This window comes from Lolium rigidum, chromosome 3 (genome assembly GCF_022539505.1).
Source record: "Lolium rigidum isolate FL_2022 chromosome 3, APGP_CSIRO_Lrig_0.1, whole genome shotgun sequence".
In the NCBI taxonomy this organism is placed as follows: domain Eukaryota; kingdom Viridiplantae; phylum Streptophyta; class Magnoliopsida; order Poales; family Poaceae; genus Lolium; species Lolium rigidum.
Window position 1 is genome coordinate 66573127 of NC_061510.1, and position 21313 is coordinate 66594439.

At 42.6% G+C, this 21313-nt stretch overlaps 1 protein-coding gene across 1 annotated transcript; it reads right to left on the reverse strand.

Moving 5' to 3' along the window:
* Positions 1-327: 327 nt before the first annotated feature.
* Positions 328-7399, reverse strand: LOC124701732 (copper-transporting ATPase PAA2, chloroplastic). Its single transcript, XM_047233824.1, has 17 exons — positions 6723-7399; positions 6534-6611; positions 5930-6027; positions 5802-5855; positions 5440-5526; positions 5062-5226; positions 4087-4197; positions 3676-3744; positions 3480-3589; positions 3161-3266; positions 2797-2863; positions 2455-2534; positions 1923-2377; positions 1450-1624; positions 1024-1155; positions 796-946; positions 328-710 (listed from the first exon to the last, which is right to left on the reverse strand). Exons 1-17 carry the CDS (start codon positions 7306-7308, stop codon positions 592-594), a joined length of 2643 nt encoding a protein of 880 aa, XP_047089780.1. The 5' UTR covers positions 7309-7399; the 3' UTR covers positions 328-591.
* Positions 7400-21313: the final 13914 nt, after the last annotated feature.

Below are 21313 nucleotides of genomic sequence, written 5' to 3' on the forward strand. Positions count from 1 at the left end.
GCTATCTAGCAAAAGTGTTTACTGCAGTACTCAGCCAGCAGATAGAATCCAGTACGCGTAATCTAGAAAGCAAAATGAGTTCCAGAAACAGTTCGCAAGCAACTCTAGAGCTTCTTGGAAGCAGATCTGAATGAACCCTGGAAAATTTTGGCATTCCTCGTGCACCTTGCTGATGCTGTTAGCTAAGACGGCACTGGCCGTTGCACAGTTGGGGGTTGGTTTTGTGACGGGATTGGAATGGCATAAATATTAAATTAGCCAACTAATCTTAATTGGCACAGAACGAAAATATCATATATTTTTTTAAGTTTTCTAAGGGAGTGTACGGAAGCAGAAGTAAAGTAATGTTAAAACTGGCATAAAATACATTTTTCTGCTGTTGTGTGGCTCTTAATTTCTAATTGGCTATATATAAGCTGCTGCTGCACAACATATAACTTACAAGAGTTATTGCATATGGCTTGGCCGGAGGTAGAAAACTAGTAACAGTTTCAGAGTCACGCTCTATGATCCTGTACAATCGTGGTGTCTCGAGCAATCATCCTATGTACCTATATCCAGGAACAGATAAACCAGCCAACTTACTCTGATCTAGACTTCAGCCTTCAGGTTGTCTGGCCTTGTTTTTTCTGTCTTCTGAAACGATCCATGCAGCTGCAGAAGCAAAGAATTGCTGACGACAAAAATGGAGCTCAGGGCCATCAGTCCACCTGCAAGAAAAGCACATCATCAAGATGGTGTCATTATTAAAGAACCCTCTACCGATATGACGAGTGTTCACTGTATAAACATTACCTGAAAGAGACGGTGTCATGGCAAAATCAAATTGGGGTAGTAGCGCTCCAGCCGCAATGGGAATGGCTACTATGTTATATGCCACTGCCCAGGCCAAATTTTGATGAACTTTCGCCATAGTTGCTTTAGACAATGCTAGAGCATCTACAACCTGTGCCAGAGAAAGATCTCATCTATCAATGAGGTTGCCACTTGAATTGTTTAAAATCAGACTGAGCAGAATTATACCTGAGATAGTCTGTTCCCTAATAGAACAACTGAAGCTGCATCAGAGGCAGCGTTCTCTTTTGAGTGAGTTCGCATAGCTATTCCAACATTAGCAGCTGCCAATGATGGAGCATCATTTATTCCATCACCAACCTATGCAACAACAAACAATGGCTCACTATTGTTAGAAACCAATGTAGACAAACATGACATGCTTAGTACAAATATATATAATACAGCTTTGTCAATGGCTAAACTGAAACTTTCGTCATGTTATCTATCAACGATGACTTTTGTCATGCTTTAATTTTTTACCTATGCACTGAACTTCAAATCAGGAAAACAGAAGTGTTCTTTTAACAACAAACTATTTACAACCCAGAAACTAAGACAAACTAAATGTATCGGTCGATGAGATAACAAAAATAGAGCACAGCATTAAATTACCATCGCAACTCTATGCCCTTCATCTTGCAAATTTGAAATAATGCCTGCCTTTTCCTGCGGACTGAGGGATGACTTTCTGTTTTCACTCCTAATTCCAACAGTTTTACCGATGCCTTCCACTGCTTCTTTCCTGTCTCCTGATAGTATGTATGTTGTAATTCCTTCCTGCTGCAGCCTGTTGATTAACCAGAAAAGGAATGCCAGTTACACATGCTGCAGTACTTGAATTAGAGACATGACTGTAAAAGAGTTGGTTGCACTATTTAAACGATGCACTTAGCATGACAACAGTAAAATAGCATTTACAACAGAAGTTCTGGTTGTACTATTTCGCAGCATTAGAGAACAAAAAAAAATCAAGTGCAACACATTTTGAAGAATGGGGCAATGTTAGGTCTTCTTAACATCTATATATCCACCGATATTGCAGGGGCAGATACATTTACAATGCAAATGATATCTCTAGTAAATACCTGTCCACAGTTAACTTTGCGTCATCACGGAGAACATCTGAGATAGCAATAGCACCTATTATTCCTTCTCCTTCACGGCCAATATAAGCAATTGATTTTGACTGATTTGATGATGATGCCTCACTAGACGAAACAAACTCTAGGCGATTTCTGAGATCTCTCAGTTCAGCTGGTGATGCCCTGGTTTCGAAACGATTGTTGACCCAGTCCAAAGTACCTACTGCAACCAAACGGCCATCTACTTCAGCCAAACAGCCAAAACCAGGCTCTGTAAGCTGTCCACTTGTAGTCGGAATATCCAATTTGAGCAGTTCAGCCTTCTTCATTATAGCATTAGCAATAGGATGCAATGCTGTTTTCTCCACTGCAGCAGCAAGACGGAGAATCTCCATCTCCCCATATGCTAAAGAAGCAATAGAAGTGACAACTGGTTTTCCTTTCGTAAGTGTCCCTGTCTAAAAATCGTATAGAGGTATTTGTAATGCAGATACATTAATTAGCTTGGAAAAAGATGATAAATTAAGTAATATACCTTATCAAGAACAACTGAATCTATCCCAGCCAGACGCTCCAAAACATCACCTCCTCTAATAAGTAGCCCTCGCTTAGCACCTGGTTTAAGATAAAAGTTAGTCACAGAGTTTTATAAGCTCATAAGGACTAATAGGTTCTGTTGATATATCAGATGTTCTTCTAGGTGCTAAGCTCATAAGGTTCTCTTTTCACAAACAAGTATTGAATAGAGGAATAGTGAATAAATGCCATTTTTGAGAAAAGAACCTATTATCGTATTTATGCGTTACAAAAATAGTACGGCACATTGTCTCATAAAACATCAAAAATAAATGGAAAAACATGTGGACCAAGAAATTACCCAGGGAAGTTCCTATTAAGATAGCTGTAGGCGTAGCTAACCCAAGTGCACACGGACAGGAAACAACCTGCAGGGTGTAAATTATGAACTTATCACAACTAAGCAAAAAAAAGGCAGTTCTTGAGACTGAGTTATGTGACAGTTGTTGGATGGTCAACCACACCTCCAAACTAGATTGATAATACTGAAGTTCCAAGATGTTTTGCATGAGCATTAAGTCGAGAACTCGAGATGAGTTTTAAGGATGATTATAGAGTTAGCTATGGTAGTCTGGTTATGCAAATTTGGCTCAGGGGACCAAAAATAAACTTCAATCTATTATTTTAAAAGGCTAAGTTTAGGAAAACAGTAGCAGGGTACTCACTAGTACATCCACTGCAAGCTTCAGGCTCAAAAGCAATGAGTCCCCATCAGGTCCAGAAATATCATTTAGAAGGACCTCTGGAAATATGTGTGTGCCCATGTAGTACCTTAAAATGCAGAGAAAAGGTTAGAAAAAATCCAAAATAAGTCACTCAAGTTTGTCTAGATGTGGTTGTATCTAGACATGTTTTTAGTGTGCCGTATCTAGAAAAATATGAGCAAGTTATTCTGGGACAGAGTGAGTAGCACTTCTATATAGCTTCTGAGATTTTTGGATATTTTCCTTTGAGAAATAAAAGAAAACGAAAAGTGGACCAGACCAGAAAGTAAAGGTTGCTGCAGACAACGTCATAACAGTATACACAAATGGCCCTGCAATTGAATCCGCAAGCCTTTGAACAGGGGCTTCTCGTGCTTGCGCATCCTCAACCTGCTCAGGGATATATGAATATAGTTACTAGGAAAAAATCCCTTTTACCAAAATGAAAATAAATAGTTATCTCCATGTGTACCAACCATACGGATTATCTTGGCAATTGTTGACGATGGTCCAGTAGTTGTAGCTTTGATCTTCAGAGGCCCATCCTTTAAGAAAGTCAAGAACAGATTGTTAGATCAATTTAGCAATGATGTTCAAAAGAAGTGAGAGAGAGAAGATTAAATGACTGAGCAAACACATTATAATGATTTCACTAGAGTATAAAAGACACTGGAAAAAAATCAGGACATAAGAAATATTACGTGAAGATCTTACTGAAATTCAGTTAAAAATCTTGATGAACTTTGGCACTGACTATGGATGGGAACATTTATATGACACAGAGGTCAGCATTAGGTTTTAAATCACAATCGGTTGCCACCATGCAATGGAAATGAGAATAAAAATAAACTATACCAGGCTTTCGCAAAAAACTATAATGTACGTACCCAATTCACAGTTCCAGAAAATACAGGGCGCCCTATTTCCTTGGCAACTGGCAAGGATTCTCCAGTAAGCATTGATTCGTCAACAAAACTTGAGCCCGCAATGACATTTCCCTGCAAGCATAAGTATCAATGGTCCAATAGATCTGTCAAATAATTATACACAACCACAAGCTGATGTATAAGACATGGCAACAGAAGGATGACGAGTGTATATTTTCAATCATTAATACCCCCCTAGTAAGGAAACTAGGACATCCTCATTTTGACTCATCTTATAGGATATAATAATATAAAAAACATTTGAGAAACATTTTCGGTGAAACCAATTAGGTACTCCCTCCGATCCATAATAAGGTTGGAGTTTTATTTCAAATTTGAACTAATTTGAACAAACCCAGACAGTTATTACGGATCGGAGGGATTAGTAGAAACAACATATAGATTAAAGTATGAGAGGCTAAGCAATAAATGTAATATAATTGGAGACAGCAAAATATAATGATGAAAAAATGTATCTTCGAAGAACCAATCAAGGCAAAGGGAAAACGAGTCTCCTTTGAATGATCTTTACTACTCCCTCCGCCCCAAAATATAAGGCACAAATTTTTTCGCATGGTCTTTGATGCACAACTTTGACCACTAATATATACTAAAATATATGGATTGAGAATATATAAATGGTATCGTTGCATTCATCTTTCGATTCTCTTTCACTGCATATATATTTATAAAAAAAATGTGGATATATTATAAGTACAAATCATAGTCAAAATTGCAATTTGTTGACCAGCGAAATTTAAGGGTGCCTTGTATTTTGGGAGGGAGTACGTGCAAGTTCACTTTGTAAGATAGTTTTACCACAGGGAAATTAATAACCAGCCGTACATGTTCATCAAATTTGGATAAAATAATTGCATGACAGCGTTGTAACATACTAAAAAATACGAAAAACAAGACTATGGTTCGAGTTCTTACATCTACAGGAATAGTTTCTCCTGGAAGAACCAATATCGAGTCTCCAACACGGACATCATCGACAGAAACTTCAACTGTGATTGCATCCGAATTTAAAATGCCATCTGAAGAAACGTCGTCACTTGAGGATGTAACAATCAACCTTGATTGAGGAGATAAGAGTGACTGCCACAGAACATTAGACATACTTACTTGTCAATATATTTGTTATATTAGTGAACAACGCATTGTTGATTAGCTACACTACTTCACTATCCATCAATATTTTTTTAATAGCTTATACAGATTCATCAAATTGGTGGCCTTCATACTTTCTATTTCTAGCAATGGAAAATGTGAGTGTCACATATTTCCGTAAATGCTTAGATATGTACTTACAATGAGCTCATTCATATCGCTAGATGCCTTAAGTCTAGCACTTTCCTCAAGAGATCGTCCAAGAAGTACAAATCCGAGAAGCATGACCTGCATGCTACAAGACGGATTCCTTCAACAAAATTTCTTGTGAAAAACATATCTGAACTGCTATTTGATGAATAATCAAATCAACTAAAATAAAGATGGAGAGAAACAGGGTTCTAAGCTGAATTGATTAACGATACACTGGATGCCTTATCAATAATTCAGTTCAACAATGGTTCACGCTGATCTTTTCAAGAGTACAAAGATACAGAGCAGCAGCTGCAAGTATATAAAAGTTCCAACATATCTGCTATTTTCGTGCATCGAAGAGTTCTCACCGGTTCATCAAAAAAGGTTGAATTCCACCCCAATTCAGGGTTCAGCAAGGACACCTTCATATGAAAACATGTGGTTTAGTATTTCTGCGAGTCTGAACAGATAAAACGGCCTCTATAAGTTCACTTACTGCACTAATAGCAAATGCAGCTGCGGACCCGAATCCTACAAGAGAATTCATGTTGGGGGCGCCTTGCTTGAATGCTCTAAGACCATCAAAAAGTATATCTGGAATAACATTGACCGCGTTGTGAGAAAGGGTAATAATAAAGTATTGAAAAGCACAGTGCACGACCATACTGAAAATGACCTTCAGTGTCAGCAAATACTGTTCTCTTCACTCTAGAATAAACAGTTCATGGTCCTGATTCGAGGTCATTATTCTGTTGTTTCATAGCATATATCCTTTCGTACGAGGAATTAAACAAATGTCCCTTTAAAACCTCAGAATACAAAGCAAAAGCTCACGAAACAAAAACCAGATACTATTATATTGAGGATGACTAGGAGTTACTTGTATCTTGTGTCAGACAACCGACCTGGTGCTATTGAGATCTCTATCATTCTATAAACTAATTGGTCTTCTGGTAATACCTCTACCAGTGACTACCTGATTATTTTTTGTCACTATCTGATTTTGAGCGCCAAGAAACTGTGTGGAAGACTTGAATAGTACTAGAAAGCATGTAAACCAATGTGCAAGGCTTTAAAAATGACACGGGGGGCAAATATACCTCTTCCAGGCCCAAACAATGCGACCATGGCAATGCCGCATTTCACATACGAGTTGTGCAACAGATCCAAAAATGTTCCTGCATCATGCGCAAAGCGGTCAGGTAAGAATTCAGTAGCGTCAGCATCAGCAGCGGCAATTTGAACTTCGTTTCAGAAGCTGAGATGACGTTTTCGTGGCCTCAACTGACCGTGGCCGATGTGGATGCCGATGGAGTGGAGGAGATGGGTGGCGTGGGCTCCGCAGCAGAGCGCGACGAGCGTCCAGGCGAAGGCGACGCGGCCTCGGCTCCGCGCGAGCAGCTCCGCCTTGCGCGCGGCCATCTCCCTCCACTTGCGCGCGCTCTCGGTGGCCCCCGCGGCCGCGCCGCCTCGCCGCGCCGTGGACGGGAAGCCGCACCGCGTGAGCCTGGCCGCCAGGTCGTCCCCGGCGGCCGGCGCGGGCGAGCGGAGCCGCACGGCGGCCGACTCGGCGAGGAGGTTGACCGCGACGCTCTCCACCCGCGCGTCCGCCGCGAGGACGGAGCGCACCCGCGCCGCGCAGCCGCCGCACATCATGCCGCCGACGTCGAGCAGCACGGTGGCGGTGGCGCTCGTTGCGGGGGCCGCGTCGACGGCGCTGGAGGTCGAGGCGGAGGGCTCGGCTGTGGCGCGGGGCGTGAGGTGGAGGCGTTGCTGGGAGGCGCGGCTGTGCGGCAGCCGCAGGCGCTGCGCGAAGAGAAGGTTCGCGTTGGGAATTGGGGAGCGGACGGGGAGGAGGGAGCAGACGGTGGCCATGGAGGTGGTCCTGAGGCCAGAGGCGGCGCCGGCGCCGGGACGAGAGCAGGCCGCTTAGGGTTTTGCGGCGTGGAGGAGGAGATGGTAGGAGGCCATGGAAGACGCCGAGTAGGTGCGGCGATGGTGGTGGTGGGAAATGGAGGAGTGGCCGTGGTGAAGTGCTCGTCGGGATTTTAGCTAGCATGAACAGGGATGGTGACATGGACTGCTCGGAGGTGATCAGTAATCACCCATCCAGCCACCGTGGATGGATTTGGATTTTCTGGACGGAAGGGTGCGCTTGGAAGCTGCGGAAAACGTGGTGGGAGTTGTCCTTGGGAGACAACGGATACGGACTCGTGCCACACGAGAGAGTATTGCGCATTATTTGGACGTGATGCACCAGTTCTGAAGATCACAAGCATCATGGCTGGATGACTGGATGTGTTTGGGGGCATGTACATTGTGGGCATCAACAGTGTTACTATCACAACCGTCCTCGCTGGATGTGTCGAGGGAACGTGGAGTGTTATTATCTCCATTTTGTAAATTCACGTATGTAATAATTAATTTAGTTTAACTAGTACGATGCGACGAGCGGGCACCATCTCGGTGCTCCCTGCAAAGAGAAGCGAGTGGGGAAGAAAGAGAGAAGCTAGAGGAGGAGGGGGAAGAGGATAGCCCGCCCGCCACCACCTCCGTTCCTTGCCGGCCGAGGTTCAACCGCCACCACCATAGCATCCCTCTAAGCCCTTAGAAAACCTTTCTTCTCCGGCTCCAGCTTTAACCCTAAGGCTAGCCGCGGCATCGATGACTCTGACTTGCTCACGGCTCACTGTTGCCTTCTTCGGCGCCATTAGCAAGTGTTGGGTGAATGAAGAAAAGGCGAAGAACCGTGTGGAATCTTGTTCGTCTGTGTGGGATCGCGCGGTCATCACAGGGTGCCCTCGTGTTGTCCATATAGTGCCGCTACACGATGGAGTATTTTATATAAAAAAGTATGGTCTCTATCGATTATCTAATGGCAAGTGGGCTCTTTTTCCTTTTATACTGCCAGATTTCGTTTCATGGTTGCACATTTTTTATCACTACATAATTTTGGAGGCAAAAAAAACATAGCTAACTATAGGTAACACTGCAAACGTGTTTGTTTCCATCAATGTTAATGTAAATGGTGGGACGGTGAGGTAGCCATTGTAAAATCAATCAAGGGTTCCCTCCCCCTCGCCGGTGACGCCACCGGTCTACTCCGCCTCAAGTGGGCTTGTGAGCTTGGAGGCATGGCGGACCATGTCCCCTCACCAGCGGGAGGGTTCTCGTTCTTTGTTTAGGGTTTTTCATTGTCTTCTTCGGGATGGTGAGGAAACACATCCCGAAGTGATAATAAGATCCTCCCCCACCCCTATCCTCACTTTGGCGGTGCGTCTTGCGTCGGTGGAGGGTGCATGGAGTTGTGAGGATTCGTCCAATTTTTATGTTCGTTGGTGTGAGGGGGGATCTACGGTTGTCATCATTGGCAATGGTTGTCGCTCTAGTGCATTGATCCTTTGGGGACTTAACACACTACCGTCCTGTCTGTCTACTATCGCAAACTCTGGTGATGGAGAGGCGAGGAAGGAGACACGCCTTTGGCTCATGCTAGTGTTTGTAGCCCACGCTAGGTGGTCCACGGGATTTTAAAAAAAAATTACTACTTTTTGAAGCTTTTGTACTGCTTCTCACGCAGCACTGCCGCTGCTATTCCCGTCATGTTGATGCTGCTCTTCCTACCATGCAACAGATGCACCTTCCCGTCGATCCTCTACTCGCGGTGTGGCGTGGAGGAAGTCGATGGGGATATCAGGAGCCACCAGCGCCGGTCAATTAGCGGTCGTCGCCGCTTTTCCGGCGACTGCTCCTCCCACTTCAAGTTACATAGAGGAAGGTATGTGGGAGATCTGCCTAGTGACCACGACCAGAGGTACGAAGAAGACCGGGGACATAGCAAGATGGAATTAGAACACGTGTCTTCGTTCAGGCCATCGCTAGGTTGTCCGGTAACGATCTGTTTACGCAAGGGGCGTGTGTATCAAACTTTAGCTACGACGTTGTTCATTTTCAGGACGTCTGATTAGAGCATGTATAATGTGGTGACGTCAGATTTCCCTTACCATCACCACATCAGATTTTTCTTAAGTGGGGGAGAGAGAATGAAGAAAGAGAAGGATGTCTTCTGTTAGCTAAGGGGTGATTCGTTAGAAAATAAGAGAAGATAATTTTCTCCACTATAGTACTATACCATGTGTCATCCCTTATCAATCCAATTTTCTACTAAAAATAATTATTTTTTATTAATTGGTAGCGATGATAATAAAAGATAATGCTTATACCACCTATATTTAGTGTCTTCACACGAACTGCTAAGAGAATAGGCTGCCTCTCTACCGTTGTACATGCCCTTATGGATCGAGCAAACCAACACTAGTGGAGAAGAGGCTTTTCGTCCCAAGCCTCCGGGAGCAAATGTCCCCGTTTTGAACCAAACCGGGTCCAATATGGGGCACTGGTCCCGGTTTGAGATACAAACCGGGTCTAAAGGCAGCCTGCCACGCCCTGCCGATGGGCCTTTAGACCCGGTTTGTATCTCAAATCGGGACCAAAGGCCCACCCTTTGGACCCGGTTTGGATTACCAACCGGGACAAAGTCCCCATCTGTCTATATAACCTTGCCCCTGCCCAAGTGTGAGCCACACTTAGCCATTTTTTCACTTCTTATCACAAGAGGGGTGTATTGCTTTTGCTCTCTTCACATGCACAAGAGGTGTTCGATGAAATGCTTAAGAGGTTTTGCCACTTGAGTTCACACAAATCAAGCCACACTTAACTTGCTTTTTTCCTTCTCCATCGAGGTTAACAACTTTATCCTTTCATATATACATTGTTTCACTAATCGTGATCTTCCGTAATGGTTTTTGATAAGCTTAATTATATCATGCAGATGAATCGGCAATGGATGTACATTGACCGACGCTTTGACGAGTTCACTTTGGGCCTGAGTAATTTTATGGACGTGGCTGAGGCAAACAAACATGGTGGCTTCATGTATTGTCCATGTGTTAATTGTAAGAATATCGTAAATTACACTCACTCGAGTACCATTCACGGCCACCTTCTGCGGGACGGTTTCATGCCTAGCTACTATTGCTGGACCAAGCACGGAGAAAGAGGGGTTATGATGGAAAACAATGAAGAAGAGGAAGAGGATGATGATAGCTATCCCATGTTCCGTGAATACGGTGATACTGCAGAAGGCAATGAAGACAATGAACCAGAAGATCAAGAGGCACCAGATGAGCCTGTTGATGATGATCTTGGCCATGCCATTGTTGATGCAAGGAGAGAATGTGAAACTGAAAAGGAAAGGTTGGCCTTCGACCAGATGATACAAGATCACAACAAATTGTTATACCCAACTTGCGAAGATGGCCATAAAAAGCTAGGCGAGCACACTTGGAATTGTTGCAATGGAAGGCGGAGAACGGTGTCACCGACTCGGGATTTGGAAAGTTGTCGACAATAATTAAGATGAAGCTTCCAAGGGGTAACGAATTGCTCGCCGATACGTACGAAGCGAAGAAGGTTGTACTGCCCTCTAGGATTAGATGTGCAAAAGATACATGCATGCATTAATGACTGCATCCTCTACCGCGATGAGTACGAGAATTTGGATGCATGCCCGGTGTGCACTGCATTGCGGTATAAGATCATACGAGATGACTCGGGTAATATTGAGGGCGAGCGCCCCAGGAAGAGGGTTCCTGCCAAGGTTATGTGGTATGCTCCTATAATACCACGGCTGAAACGCTTGTTCAAAAATAAAGAGCACGCTAGATTGTTGCGATGGCACAAAGAAGACTGTAAGAAAGACGAGATGTTGAGACACCCTGCTGATGGGTCCCAATGGAGAAAGATAGAGAGTTCCCGTACTTTGCAGAGGATGCAAGAAACTTAAGATTTGGTCTAAGTACAGATGGCATGAATCCTTTTGGAGAGCAGAGCTGCAGCCATAGCACCTGGCCTGTGACTCTTTGTATATATAACCTTCCTCCTTGGTTGTGCATGAAAAGAAAGTTCATTATGATGTCAGTGCTCATACAATGCCCGAAGCAACCCGGCAACGACATTGATGTGTACCTGAAGCCATTAGTCCAAGAACTTCTACAGATGTGGTCCATAGCATGTGTACCTATGTGGGACGAGCACAAGCAGGAGGAATTTGACCTACGAGCGCTACTTTTCGTAACCATCAATGATTGGCCTGCTCTTGGTAACATTTCAAGACAGTCAAACAAGGGATACAATGCATGCACGCACTGTTTAGATGAGCTAGAAGGTGATTATTTGGATAAATGTAAGAAGGTCGTGTACCTGGGGCATCGTCGATTTCTTAGGCATATGATGGCGCGTGATGCACACGTCCGTTGGGAACCCCAAGAGGAAGGTGTGATACGCACAGCAGCAAGTTTTCCCTCAGAAAGAAACCAAGGTTATCGAACCAGTAGGAGATGAAGGCCACGTGGAGGTTGTTGGTGGAGGAGTGTAGTGCGGCGCAACACCAGGGATTCCGGCGCCAACGTGGAACCTGCACAACACAATCAAAATACTTTGCCCCAACTTAACCGTGAGGTTGTCAATCTCACCGGCTTGCTGTAAACAAAGGATTAAACGTATGGTGTGGAGAATGATGTTTGTTTGCAAAGAACAGCATAGAACAATGATTGCAGTAGATTGTATTTCAGATGTAAAAGAATGGACCGGGGTCCATAGTTCACTAGTGGTGTCTCTCCAATAAGATAAATAGCATGTTGGATGAACAAATTACAGTTGGGCAATTGACAAATAGAGAGGGCATAACAATGCACATACATATCATGATGACTAATATGAGATTTACTTAGGGCATTACGACAAAGAACATAGACCGCTATCCAGCATGCATCTATGCCTAAAAAGTCCTCCTTCGGGTTAGCATCCGCACCCCTTCCAGCATTAAGTTGCAAACAACAGACAATTGCATTAAGTACTGTGCGTAATATAAATAATACAAATATCCTTAGACAAAGCATTGATGTTTTATCCCTAGTGGCAACAGCACATCCATAACCTTAGAATTTTCTGCCACTGTCCCAGATTTAATGGAGGCATGAACCCACTATCGAGCATAAATACTCCCTCTTGGAGTTACAAGTATCAACTTGGCTAGAGCCTCTAATAGCAACGGAGAGCATGCAAGATCATAAACAACACATATATGATAGATCAATAATTGATACGTCTCCGACGTATCGATAATTTCTTATGTTCCATGCCACATTATTGATGATATCTACATGTTTTATGCACACTTTATGTCATATTCGTGCATTTTCTGGAACTAACCTATTAACAAGATGCCGAAGAGCCGATTCGTTGTTTTCTGCTGTTTTTGGTTTCAGAAATCCTAGTAACGAAATATTCTCGAAATTGGACGAAATCAACGCCCAGGGTCCTATTTTGCCACGAAGCTTCCAAAAGACCGAAGAGGAGTCGAAGTGGGGCCACGAGGCGCCGCCACACTAGGGCGGCGCGGCCCAGGCCCTGGCCGCGCCGACCTATGGTGTGGGGCCCTCGTGTGGCCCCCGCGTTGCCCTTCCGCCTACTTAAAGCCTCCGTCGCGAAACCCCCAGTACCGAGAGCCACGATACGGAAAACCTTATCGAGACGCCGCCGCCGCCAATCCCATCTCGGGGATTCCGGAGATCTCCTCCGGCACCCTGCCGGAGAGGGGATTCATCTCCCGGAGGACTCTTCACCGCCATGGTCGCCTCCGGAGTGATGAGTGAGTAGTTCACCCTCGGACTATGGGTCCATAGCAGTAGCTAGATGGTTGTCTTCTCCTCATTGTGCTTCATTGTTGGATCTTGTGAGCTGCCTAACATGATCAAGATCATCTATCCGTAATGCTATATGTTGTGTTTGTCGGGATCCGATGGATAGAGAATACTATGTTATGTTAATTATCAAGTTATTACCTATGTGTTGTTTATGATCTTGCATGCTCTCCGTTATTAGTAGAGGCTCGGCCAAGTTTTTGCTCTTAACTCCAAGAGGGAGTATTTATGCTCGATAGTGGGTTCATGCCTCCATTGATATCCGGGACAAGTGACGTAAAGTTCTAAGGTTGTGGATGTGTTGTTGCCACTAGGGATAAAACATTGATGCTATGTCTAAGGATGTAGTTGTTGATTACATTACGTACCATACTTAATGCAATTGTCCGTTGTTTTGCAACTTAATACCTGGAAGGGGTTCGGATGATAACCTGAAGGTGGACTTTTTAGGCATAGATGCATGCTTGGATGGCGGTCTATGTACTTTGTCGTAATGCCCAATTAAATCTCACTATATTTATCATGACATGTATGTGCATTGTTATGCCCTCTCTATTTGTCAATTGCCCGACTGTAATTTGTTCACCCAACATGCTTTTATCTTATGGGAGAGACACCTCTAGTGAACCGTGGACCCCGGTCCATTCTTTTATACCGAAATACAAATCTGCTGCAATACTTGTTTTACTGTTTTCTTGCAAACAATCATCTTCCACACAATACGGTTAATCCTTTGTTACAGCAAGCCGGTGAGATTGACAACCTCACTGTTTCGTTGGGGCAAAGTACTTTGGTTGTGTTGTGCAGGTTCCACGTTGGCGCCGGAATCTCTGGTGTTGCGCCGCACTACATCCCGCCGCCATCAACCTTCAACGTGCTTCTTGGCTCCTCCTGGTTCGATAAACCTTGGTTTCTTTCTGAGGGAAAACTTGCTGCTTGATGACCCACAAGTATAGGGGGTGTATCGTAGTATCTTCGATAAGTAAGAATGTCGATCCCAACGAGGAGCAGAAGGTGTTGACAAGCAGTTTCGATGAAGGTTTCACTGTAAATGCTCACAGACAAGTATTCGTGGGGTTTTGATGTAACGTATGAAATAAGTACGAGTAAGTAAAATGCGAGAGAAATAATTGCAGCGAGTGGCCCAATCCTTTTTAGCACAAAGGACAAGCCGGTTTGTTTACTTATAATGACCAAACGTTCTCGAGGACACACGGATTTTAGTCTAGTGCTTTCGCTACATACAGCTGATTAATCTTCATTGTTTTGATAAGTGTTGTGTGGGTGAACCCGTGCTAATGTACCGCCCTTCCTAGGACTAATACATACTTGTGATTATACCCCTTGCAAGCATCCGCAACTACAAGAAAGTAATTAAGATAAATCTAACCACAGCCTTAAACTCGAGATCCCGCGATCCCTCCTCGCATCGATATACCAACGGGGGTTTAGGTTTCGTCACTCCGGCAACCCCGCAATTAGCAAACGAGTACAAGATGCATTCCCCTAGGCCCATAAATGGTGAAGTGTCGTGTAGTCGACGTTCACACGACACCACTAGAAGAATAACACCACAACTTAAATATCATAACATTGAATATTACTCAACCATAGTTCACTACTAACATTTAGACTTCACCCATGTCCTCAAGAACTAAACGAACTACTCACGAGACATCATATGGAACATGATCAGAGGTGATATGATGATGAATAACAATCTGAACATGAACTTGGTTCAATGGTTTCACTCAATAGCATCAACAACAAGTATGAATAGATACCGGGAGAGTTTCCCCTATCAAACAATCAAGATCAAACCCAAATTGCTACGGCGGTGACGAGGTGCTGCGGAGGAGATGGCGGTGATGATGGTGGAGATGATGATGATGGTGATGGAGATGATGTCCAGCTCGATGGCGGTGACGATGGCGTCGATTTCCCCCTCCGGGAGGGAATTTCCCCGGCGGATTCCTCGCCCGCCGGAGAGCTCTTTTCTCTCTCGGTGTTCTCCGCCCCGCGAGGCGGCCGTAACCCTTCGTGAGGATTCCTCTCGTGGCTTAGGTCTTCGGGACGAAGGGTTTCGCGAAGAAAAGGAGGCGAAAGGGGTCGTGGGCCCCTGCACCACATGGCGGCGCGGCCGAGGCATGGGCCGCGCCGCCCTAGGGTGTGGGCCCACCCCGGGTCCTCCCGGCCCCTCCTTCCGGCTTCCTTCGTCATCCGGAAAAATAGGATTTTTGGTAAAACTCCCTTCCACAGCTTGATCTTCCGAAATATTGCATTCCGACGGTGCTTTTTCCAAGCAGAATCTCGGCTCCGGTGCTTGATCTCCAAATAATCATGAAACATGCAAAATAGATGAAATAACATAAGTATTGTGTCCCAATATGAAATATATCAATGAATAACAGCAAATTATGATATAAAATAGTGATGCAATTTGGACGTATCAACTCCCCCTAAGCTTAGACTTCGCTTGTCCCCAAGCGAAACCGAACTCGTAAACAGGTCCACATGTTTATGGAGTGAAGAGTCGATAAATAAAATACGGACAAGAAGCATCATATTCATTCACACAAGACATTATAGTAAACAACTTCCTCATATAATTCAACTTGAAACAAGTATAAGGTAATCACAAATAAAGGTGCATAAGGAATCATAATTGGTGATGGCAAACTTTGTTCTTGGTCAGAGAACATTTAACAGATTATATTCATCTATTGAGCAGCGCTCTCATATTAAAAGCTTATGGTAAACTTGCATACTCAATCATATTAATCATTGATGACTTCAAAGCTATATTCATTCAAGGTAAAACTTGTACTAAACAAGAAAGAGTAAAGACATGATGAAGCAAATCACAATATAATAGTTTGATCACAACAACTCAAATGCTTGCTTGAGATGGAGGGAAATAGGTTTACCGACTCAACATAAAGTAAAAGACAGACCCTTCGCAGAGGGAAGCAGAGATTAAATCATGTGCTAGAGCTTTTCCAGTTTTGAAACCATATAAAGAGAATAAAAGTAAAGTTTTGAGAGGTGTTTGTTGTTGTCAACGATCGGTAGCGGGTACTCTAACCCCCTTGCCAAACAAACCTCCAAAGAGCGGCTCCCATGAAGGACGTTATCTCTACCAAGCAAGGTAGATCATCCCTCTTCTCTTTTGTTTACACATGTACTTTAGTTTATTTAAGGGTGACACTCCCCCCAACCTTTGCTTACACAAGCCATGGCTAACCGAATCCTCGGGTGCCTTCCAACAATCTCATACCATGGAGGAGTGTCTATTGCAAAATTAAGTTGCTTACCGATGAATCAGGGCAAAACATGTGAAGAGAATTATTAATGAAAGTTGATTAATTGGGGCTGGGAACCCCGTTGCCAGCTCTTATTGCAAAATTATAGGATAAGTGGATGAAGCCACTAGTCCTTTAGTGGAGGCTGCCTAACAAGACCGAAAGATAAAACACCACATACTTCCTCATGAGCTATAAAACATTGACACAAATAAGAAGTAATAAGTTTTGAATTGTTTAAAGGTAGCACATGAAGTATTTACTTGGAATGGCAAACAATACCATGCAGTAGGTAGGTATGGTGGACACAAATGGCATAGGTTTGGGTTCAGGTTTGGATGCACGAGAAGTATTCCCTCTCAGCACAGTGTCTTTGGCTAGCAAGGTTAATTAGCAAGCATAAGAGTTGAGGTGAAACAAACAAATATACATGTGATAGAAACAATCATGCATCTTACTTGTAAGCACAAACAGTTTTAACTTTAGAATACTAAGCTAAGAACTCGATAAGAAAGATAATAATATCTTCTACATGTACTTCCTCTATTCATCTAAAACTCAAAGTGTTGTTGCTATTGACCATTGCTAAGTTTGCCAAAACCAAATAGATTAACTCAATGCTCCCAAAGTGGTACCAATACTAAAATCAAGATCAATCATATAATAGAAATTGCAAACTAAAATAAGGTGTGCAATATGTAAATGATAAGACTTCTCATTAATATTCCATAACGATAACTCACACCAAGGGATACATAGACAAACTAAAGGAGAGATACTCCACACCGCAACCCATCTCATACGATAACTTCCCTACTCATGATATGACACTACTTGATAGTAAAAAGTAAAAGGTAATGATAATGTGATACCGCGGCACTCCCCCAAGCTTGGAACAAACCAAGGGGATGCCAATACCGATGATGAATTACTCCTTTGGCGATGGTGGTGATGAATTCCCGTCTTCAGACTTCCAAGATAGAGGCTCTCCATCAACAAATGACATCTTGGTCTCGGGAATCCTCGAAACTAGCAAGCACGGCTTATATGTTTAAACCTGTTTTCATACTCACAGTTCTGATTATGAATGTCATAGAGTTGAGCTTGGAGTTTGTTGGTGGTGTCGTGAAGTGAGAGGATGTCGCCCCATAGCTTTGCGCTTCCTTCTCGTGTTCAAGCAATGAGTTCGTACACAATCTTGTGAAAGATATCCACTTCACGCTCTGCCATCTTCTTGTAATTGAAGACCTCTTGTTCTAGCTTCTCCATCCTGTCTTCCAAGCTTCCTTCTCCTTTGGGACCTTGAACATCTTTGATCTGCAGTTTTCCCTCAACGAGCATCAACTCCTTTGGATGCATCCTCAGCTCCTCCTTGTACAAGTTGCCAACATCCTTGCAGGAGTTGTCCCTCGGAGTTCCCGATGAAGACATGATGGCTCTAGATCTAAAACAAATCCTGGCAGAAACAGCTCGAAACAAAACACGTCGAGAAAACGATATACGGACCTCCAGGGGTCCGGGGATTTTATAATAAAAATTTTCGGAACAAACGGAAAGTACCAGCATCGAACCGTAGTCGGAAAGGGGCGACGAGGCGGCCGGACCACAGGTCGGCGCGGGCCCAGTGCCAGGCCGCGCCGGCCTCTGGTGTCACGCCCTCGTGCGTCTTTTCCACTCCGTTTCGAACTCGTAATTTTTCATATTTTCCAAAAACAACAAAAATAATGTTCGGAAAGTAAATCGCGAACTTTTTATTACCAGCATCGTTACCTATTCAAAGTTGAGTTCTGGCGGACTCGTCAATTTGTCCTTTGATGAAAGCTTCCGGTGTTTCCACTCGAATAATATCAACATCAACATTATAAGAATCACCCGAGATATAATGCTTGAGTCTTTGTCCATTCACCACTTGCGTAGCATTGCCTTGGAGAGAGCTAATTTTAATTGCTCCCGAACGATACACCTCCTCAACAACATATGGTCCTTCCCATTTCGAGAGTAATTTCCCCGCAAAGAATCCGAGACGAGACCGATACAATAGGACTTTATCCCCAATATTAAACTCTCTTTTGATGATCCTTCTATCATGCCATTTTTTAACTTTTTCTTTAAAGAGTTTAGCATTTTCATAAGCTTCACTTCTCCATTCATCTAGAGAACTTAATTGTAGCAACCTCTTATCACCTAGCAAGTTTAGGATCTTTATTTAATTCTCTAACAGCCTCGATAAGCTTTGTGTTCTAGTTCTAAAGGTAAATGACAAGCTTTTCCATAAACCATTTTATAAGGTGACATTCCCATGGGGTTTTTATAAGCAGTTCTATAAGCCCATAGTGCGTCTTTCAATTTACTAGCCCAATTCTTTCTAGATTTATTAACGGTCTTTCCCAAAATAGATTTAATTTCTCTATTTGATAGTTCTACTTGGCCACTACTTTGAGGGTGATAAGCGGAAGCAATTCTATGATTAATACCATACTTAGCAAGAGTTTTTCTAAAACCTCCATGAATAAAATGAGAACCTCCATCAGCCATAATATATCTAGGTACTCCAAATCTAGGAAAAATAATATCTAAAAGCATTTTTAAAGAGGTCTCACCATCAGCACTTTTTGTAGGTATGGCTTCCACCCATTTAGTAACATAATCAACAAGCAACAAGTATATGAGTGTTACCTTTTGAAGAGGGAAAAGGTCCCATGAAGTCAAATCCCCAACAATCAAATGGTTCAATAACAAGAGTATAATTCATAGGCATTTCATTGCGTCCGGAGATATTACCAACCCTTTGACATTCATCACAAGATAAAATAAACTTCCTTGCATCTTTGAAGAGAGTTGGCCAATAAAAACCTGATTGTAGAACCTTTTGCGCGGTTCTATCTCCGGCGTGATGTCCTCCATAAGCACCGCCATGACATTTACTCAATATCTCTTGTTGTTCATATTCGGGAACACACCTTCGCATAATACCATCCACTCCTTCTTTATATAAGTGTGGGTCATCCCGTAAATAATGCCTCAAGTCATAAAAGAATTTCCTCCTCTCGCTGAGCTGAAAAGGTTGGAGGCAAGTACTTGGAAACAATAAAGTTAGCATAATCAAGCATACCAAGGACCTGTCTCGCGAGCTCACCTTTATTACAGCCAATTGTTCATTTGGAAAACTATCATTAACAGGAACAGGATCATAAGCAATATTTTCCAATCTAGACAAATTATCAGAAACAGGATTATCAGCACCTTTCCTATCTACAATATGTAAATCAAATTCTTGCAAAAGAAGTACCCATCTAATAAGCCTTGGCTTAGCATCTTTCTTTGTCATAAGGTATCTAATTGCAAGCATGATCAAGTATGAATTGTAACTTTTGAATCAACAATATAAGATCTAAATTTATCACAAGCAAAGACTACAGCCAACAATTCTTTTTCAGTAGTAGCATAATTTCTTTGAGCAAGCATCAAGAGTCTTGCTAGCATAATGAATAACATTTAATTTTTTATCTACTCGCTGTCCAAGAACAGCGCCTACAAAGAAAATCACTAGCATCACACATAATTTCAAAAGGTAAATTCCAATCGGAGGTTCAACTATAGGAGCAGCTTGTTAAGGCTTTCTTTAGAGTTTCAAAAGCTTCCTTACAATCATCATCAAAAACAAAAGGTACATCTTTTTGAAGAAGATTAGTAAGAGGCTTTGAAATCTTGGAGAAATCTTTAATAAATCTCCTATAAAACCCAAGCATGACCAAGAACACTACGAATACCTTTAACATCCCTCGGATAGGGCATCTTCTCAATAGCTTCAACTTTAGCTCTATCAACTTCAATACCTCTCTCGGAAATTTTATGTCCCAATACAATTCCTTCATTAACCATAAAGTGGCATTTCTCCCAATTAAGAACAAGGTTAGTTTCTTCACATCTCTCGCAAAACTTTATCAAGGTTTCGCAAGCAACTATCAAATGAATTCCCATAGACAGAAAAATCATCCATGAATACTTCCACAATACTCTCACAAAAGCCATGAAAAATAGCAGACATGCATCTTTGAAAAGTAGCAGGAGCATTACATAAACCAAAAGGCATACGCCTATAAGCATAAGTTCCATAGGGACAAGTAAAAGTGGTTTTCTCTTGATCTTTAGCTTTAACAAGCAATTTGTGAAAACCCGTAATAACCATCAAGAAAACAAAAATGAGTATTTTTAGATAACCTTTCTAGCATTTGATCAATAAATGGTAAAGGGTAATGATCTTTCTTAGTAACTTTATTAACTTTTCGATAATCAATGCACATTCTATACCCTACAACTACTCTTTGAGGTATGAGCTCATCATTATCATTAGGCACAACAAGTCATTCCTCCTTTCTTAGGAACGCAATGCACAGGACTAACCCATCTACTATCAGCAATAGGATATATAATACCAGCTTCAAGAAGTCGTAATACCTCATTTCTTACCACATCCTTCATCTTGGGAATTAGACGACGCTGAGGTTCAACAACAAGCTTCGCATCATCTTCCATATTAATGGCGTGTTGGCATATAGAGGGAGAAATCCCCTTCAAGTCATCAAGAGTATAGCCAATAGCACTTCGGTGTTTCTTCAATATTTGCAATAATCTTTCTTCTTCAAACTCTGTAAGCTTAGAACTAATAATAACAGGATATATTTTCTTATCATCAATATGAGCATATTTAAGATTATCATGTAAAGGCTTTAAATCAAAAACAGGATCTTCCTTTGGTGGCGGTGTTGTACCCAAGTCTTCCACCGGTAAATCATGTTTGAGAATAGGTTGGCG

Excerpts from the sequence above, each read along its gene's own strand:
- LOC124701732 (XM_047233824.1), bottom strand. The coding sequence starts at position 7,308 with ATGGCCACCGTCTGCTCCCTCCTCCCCGTCCGCTCCCCAATTCCCAAC. Across the intron at positions 2,535-2,796 it reads CTTAATAGGAACTTCCCTGG|GTGCTAAGCGAGGGCTACTT; the intron begins GTAATTTCTTGG and ends ATCTTAAACCAG. Across the intron at positions 711-795 it reads CATGACACCGTCTCTTTCAG|GTGGACTGATGGCCCTGAGC; the intron begins GTAATGTTTATA and ends CTTTTCTTGCAG.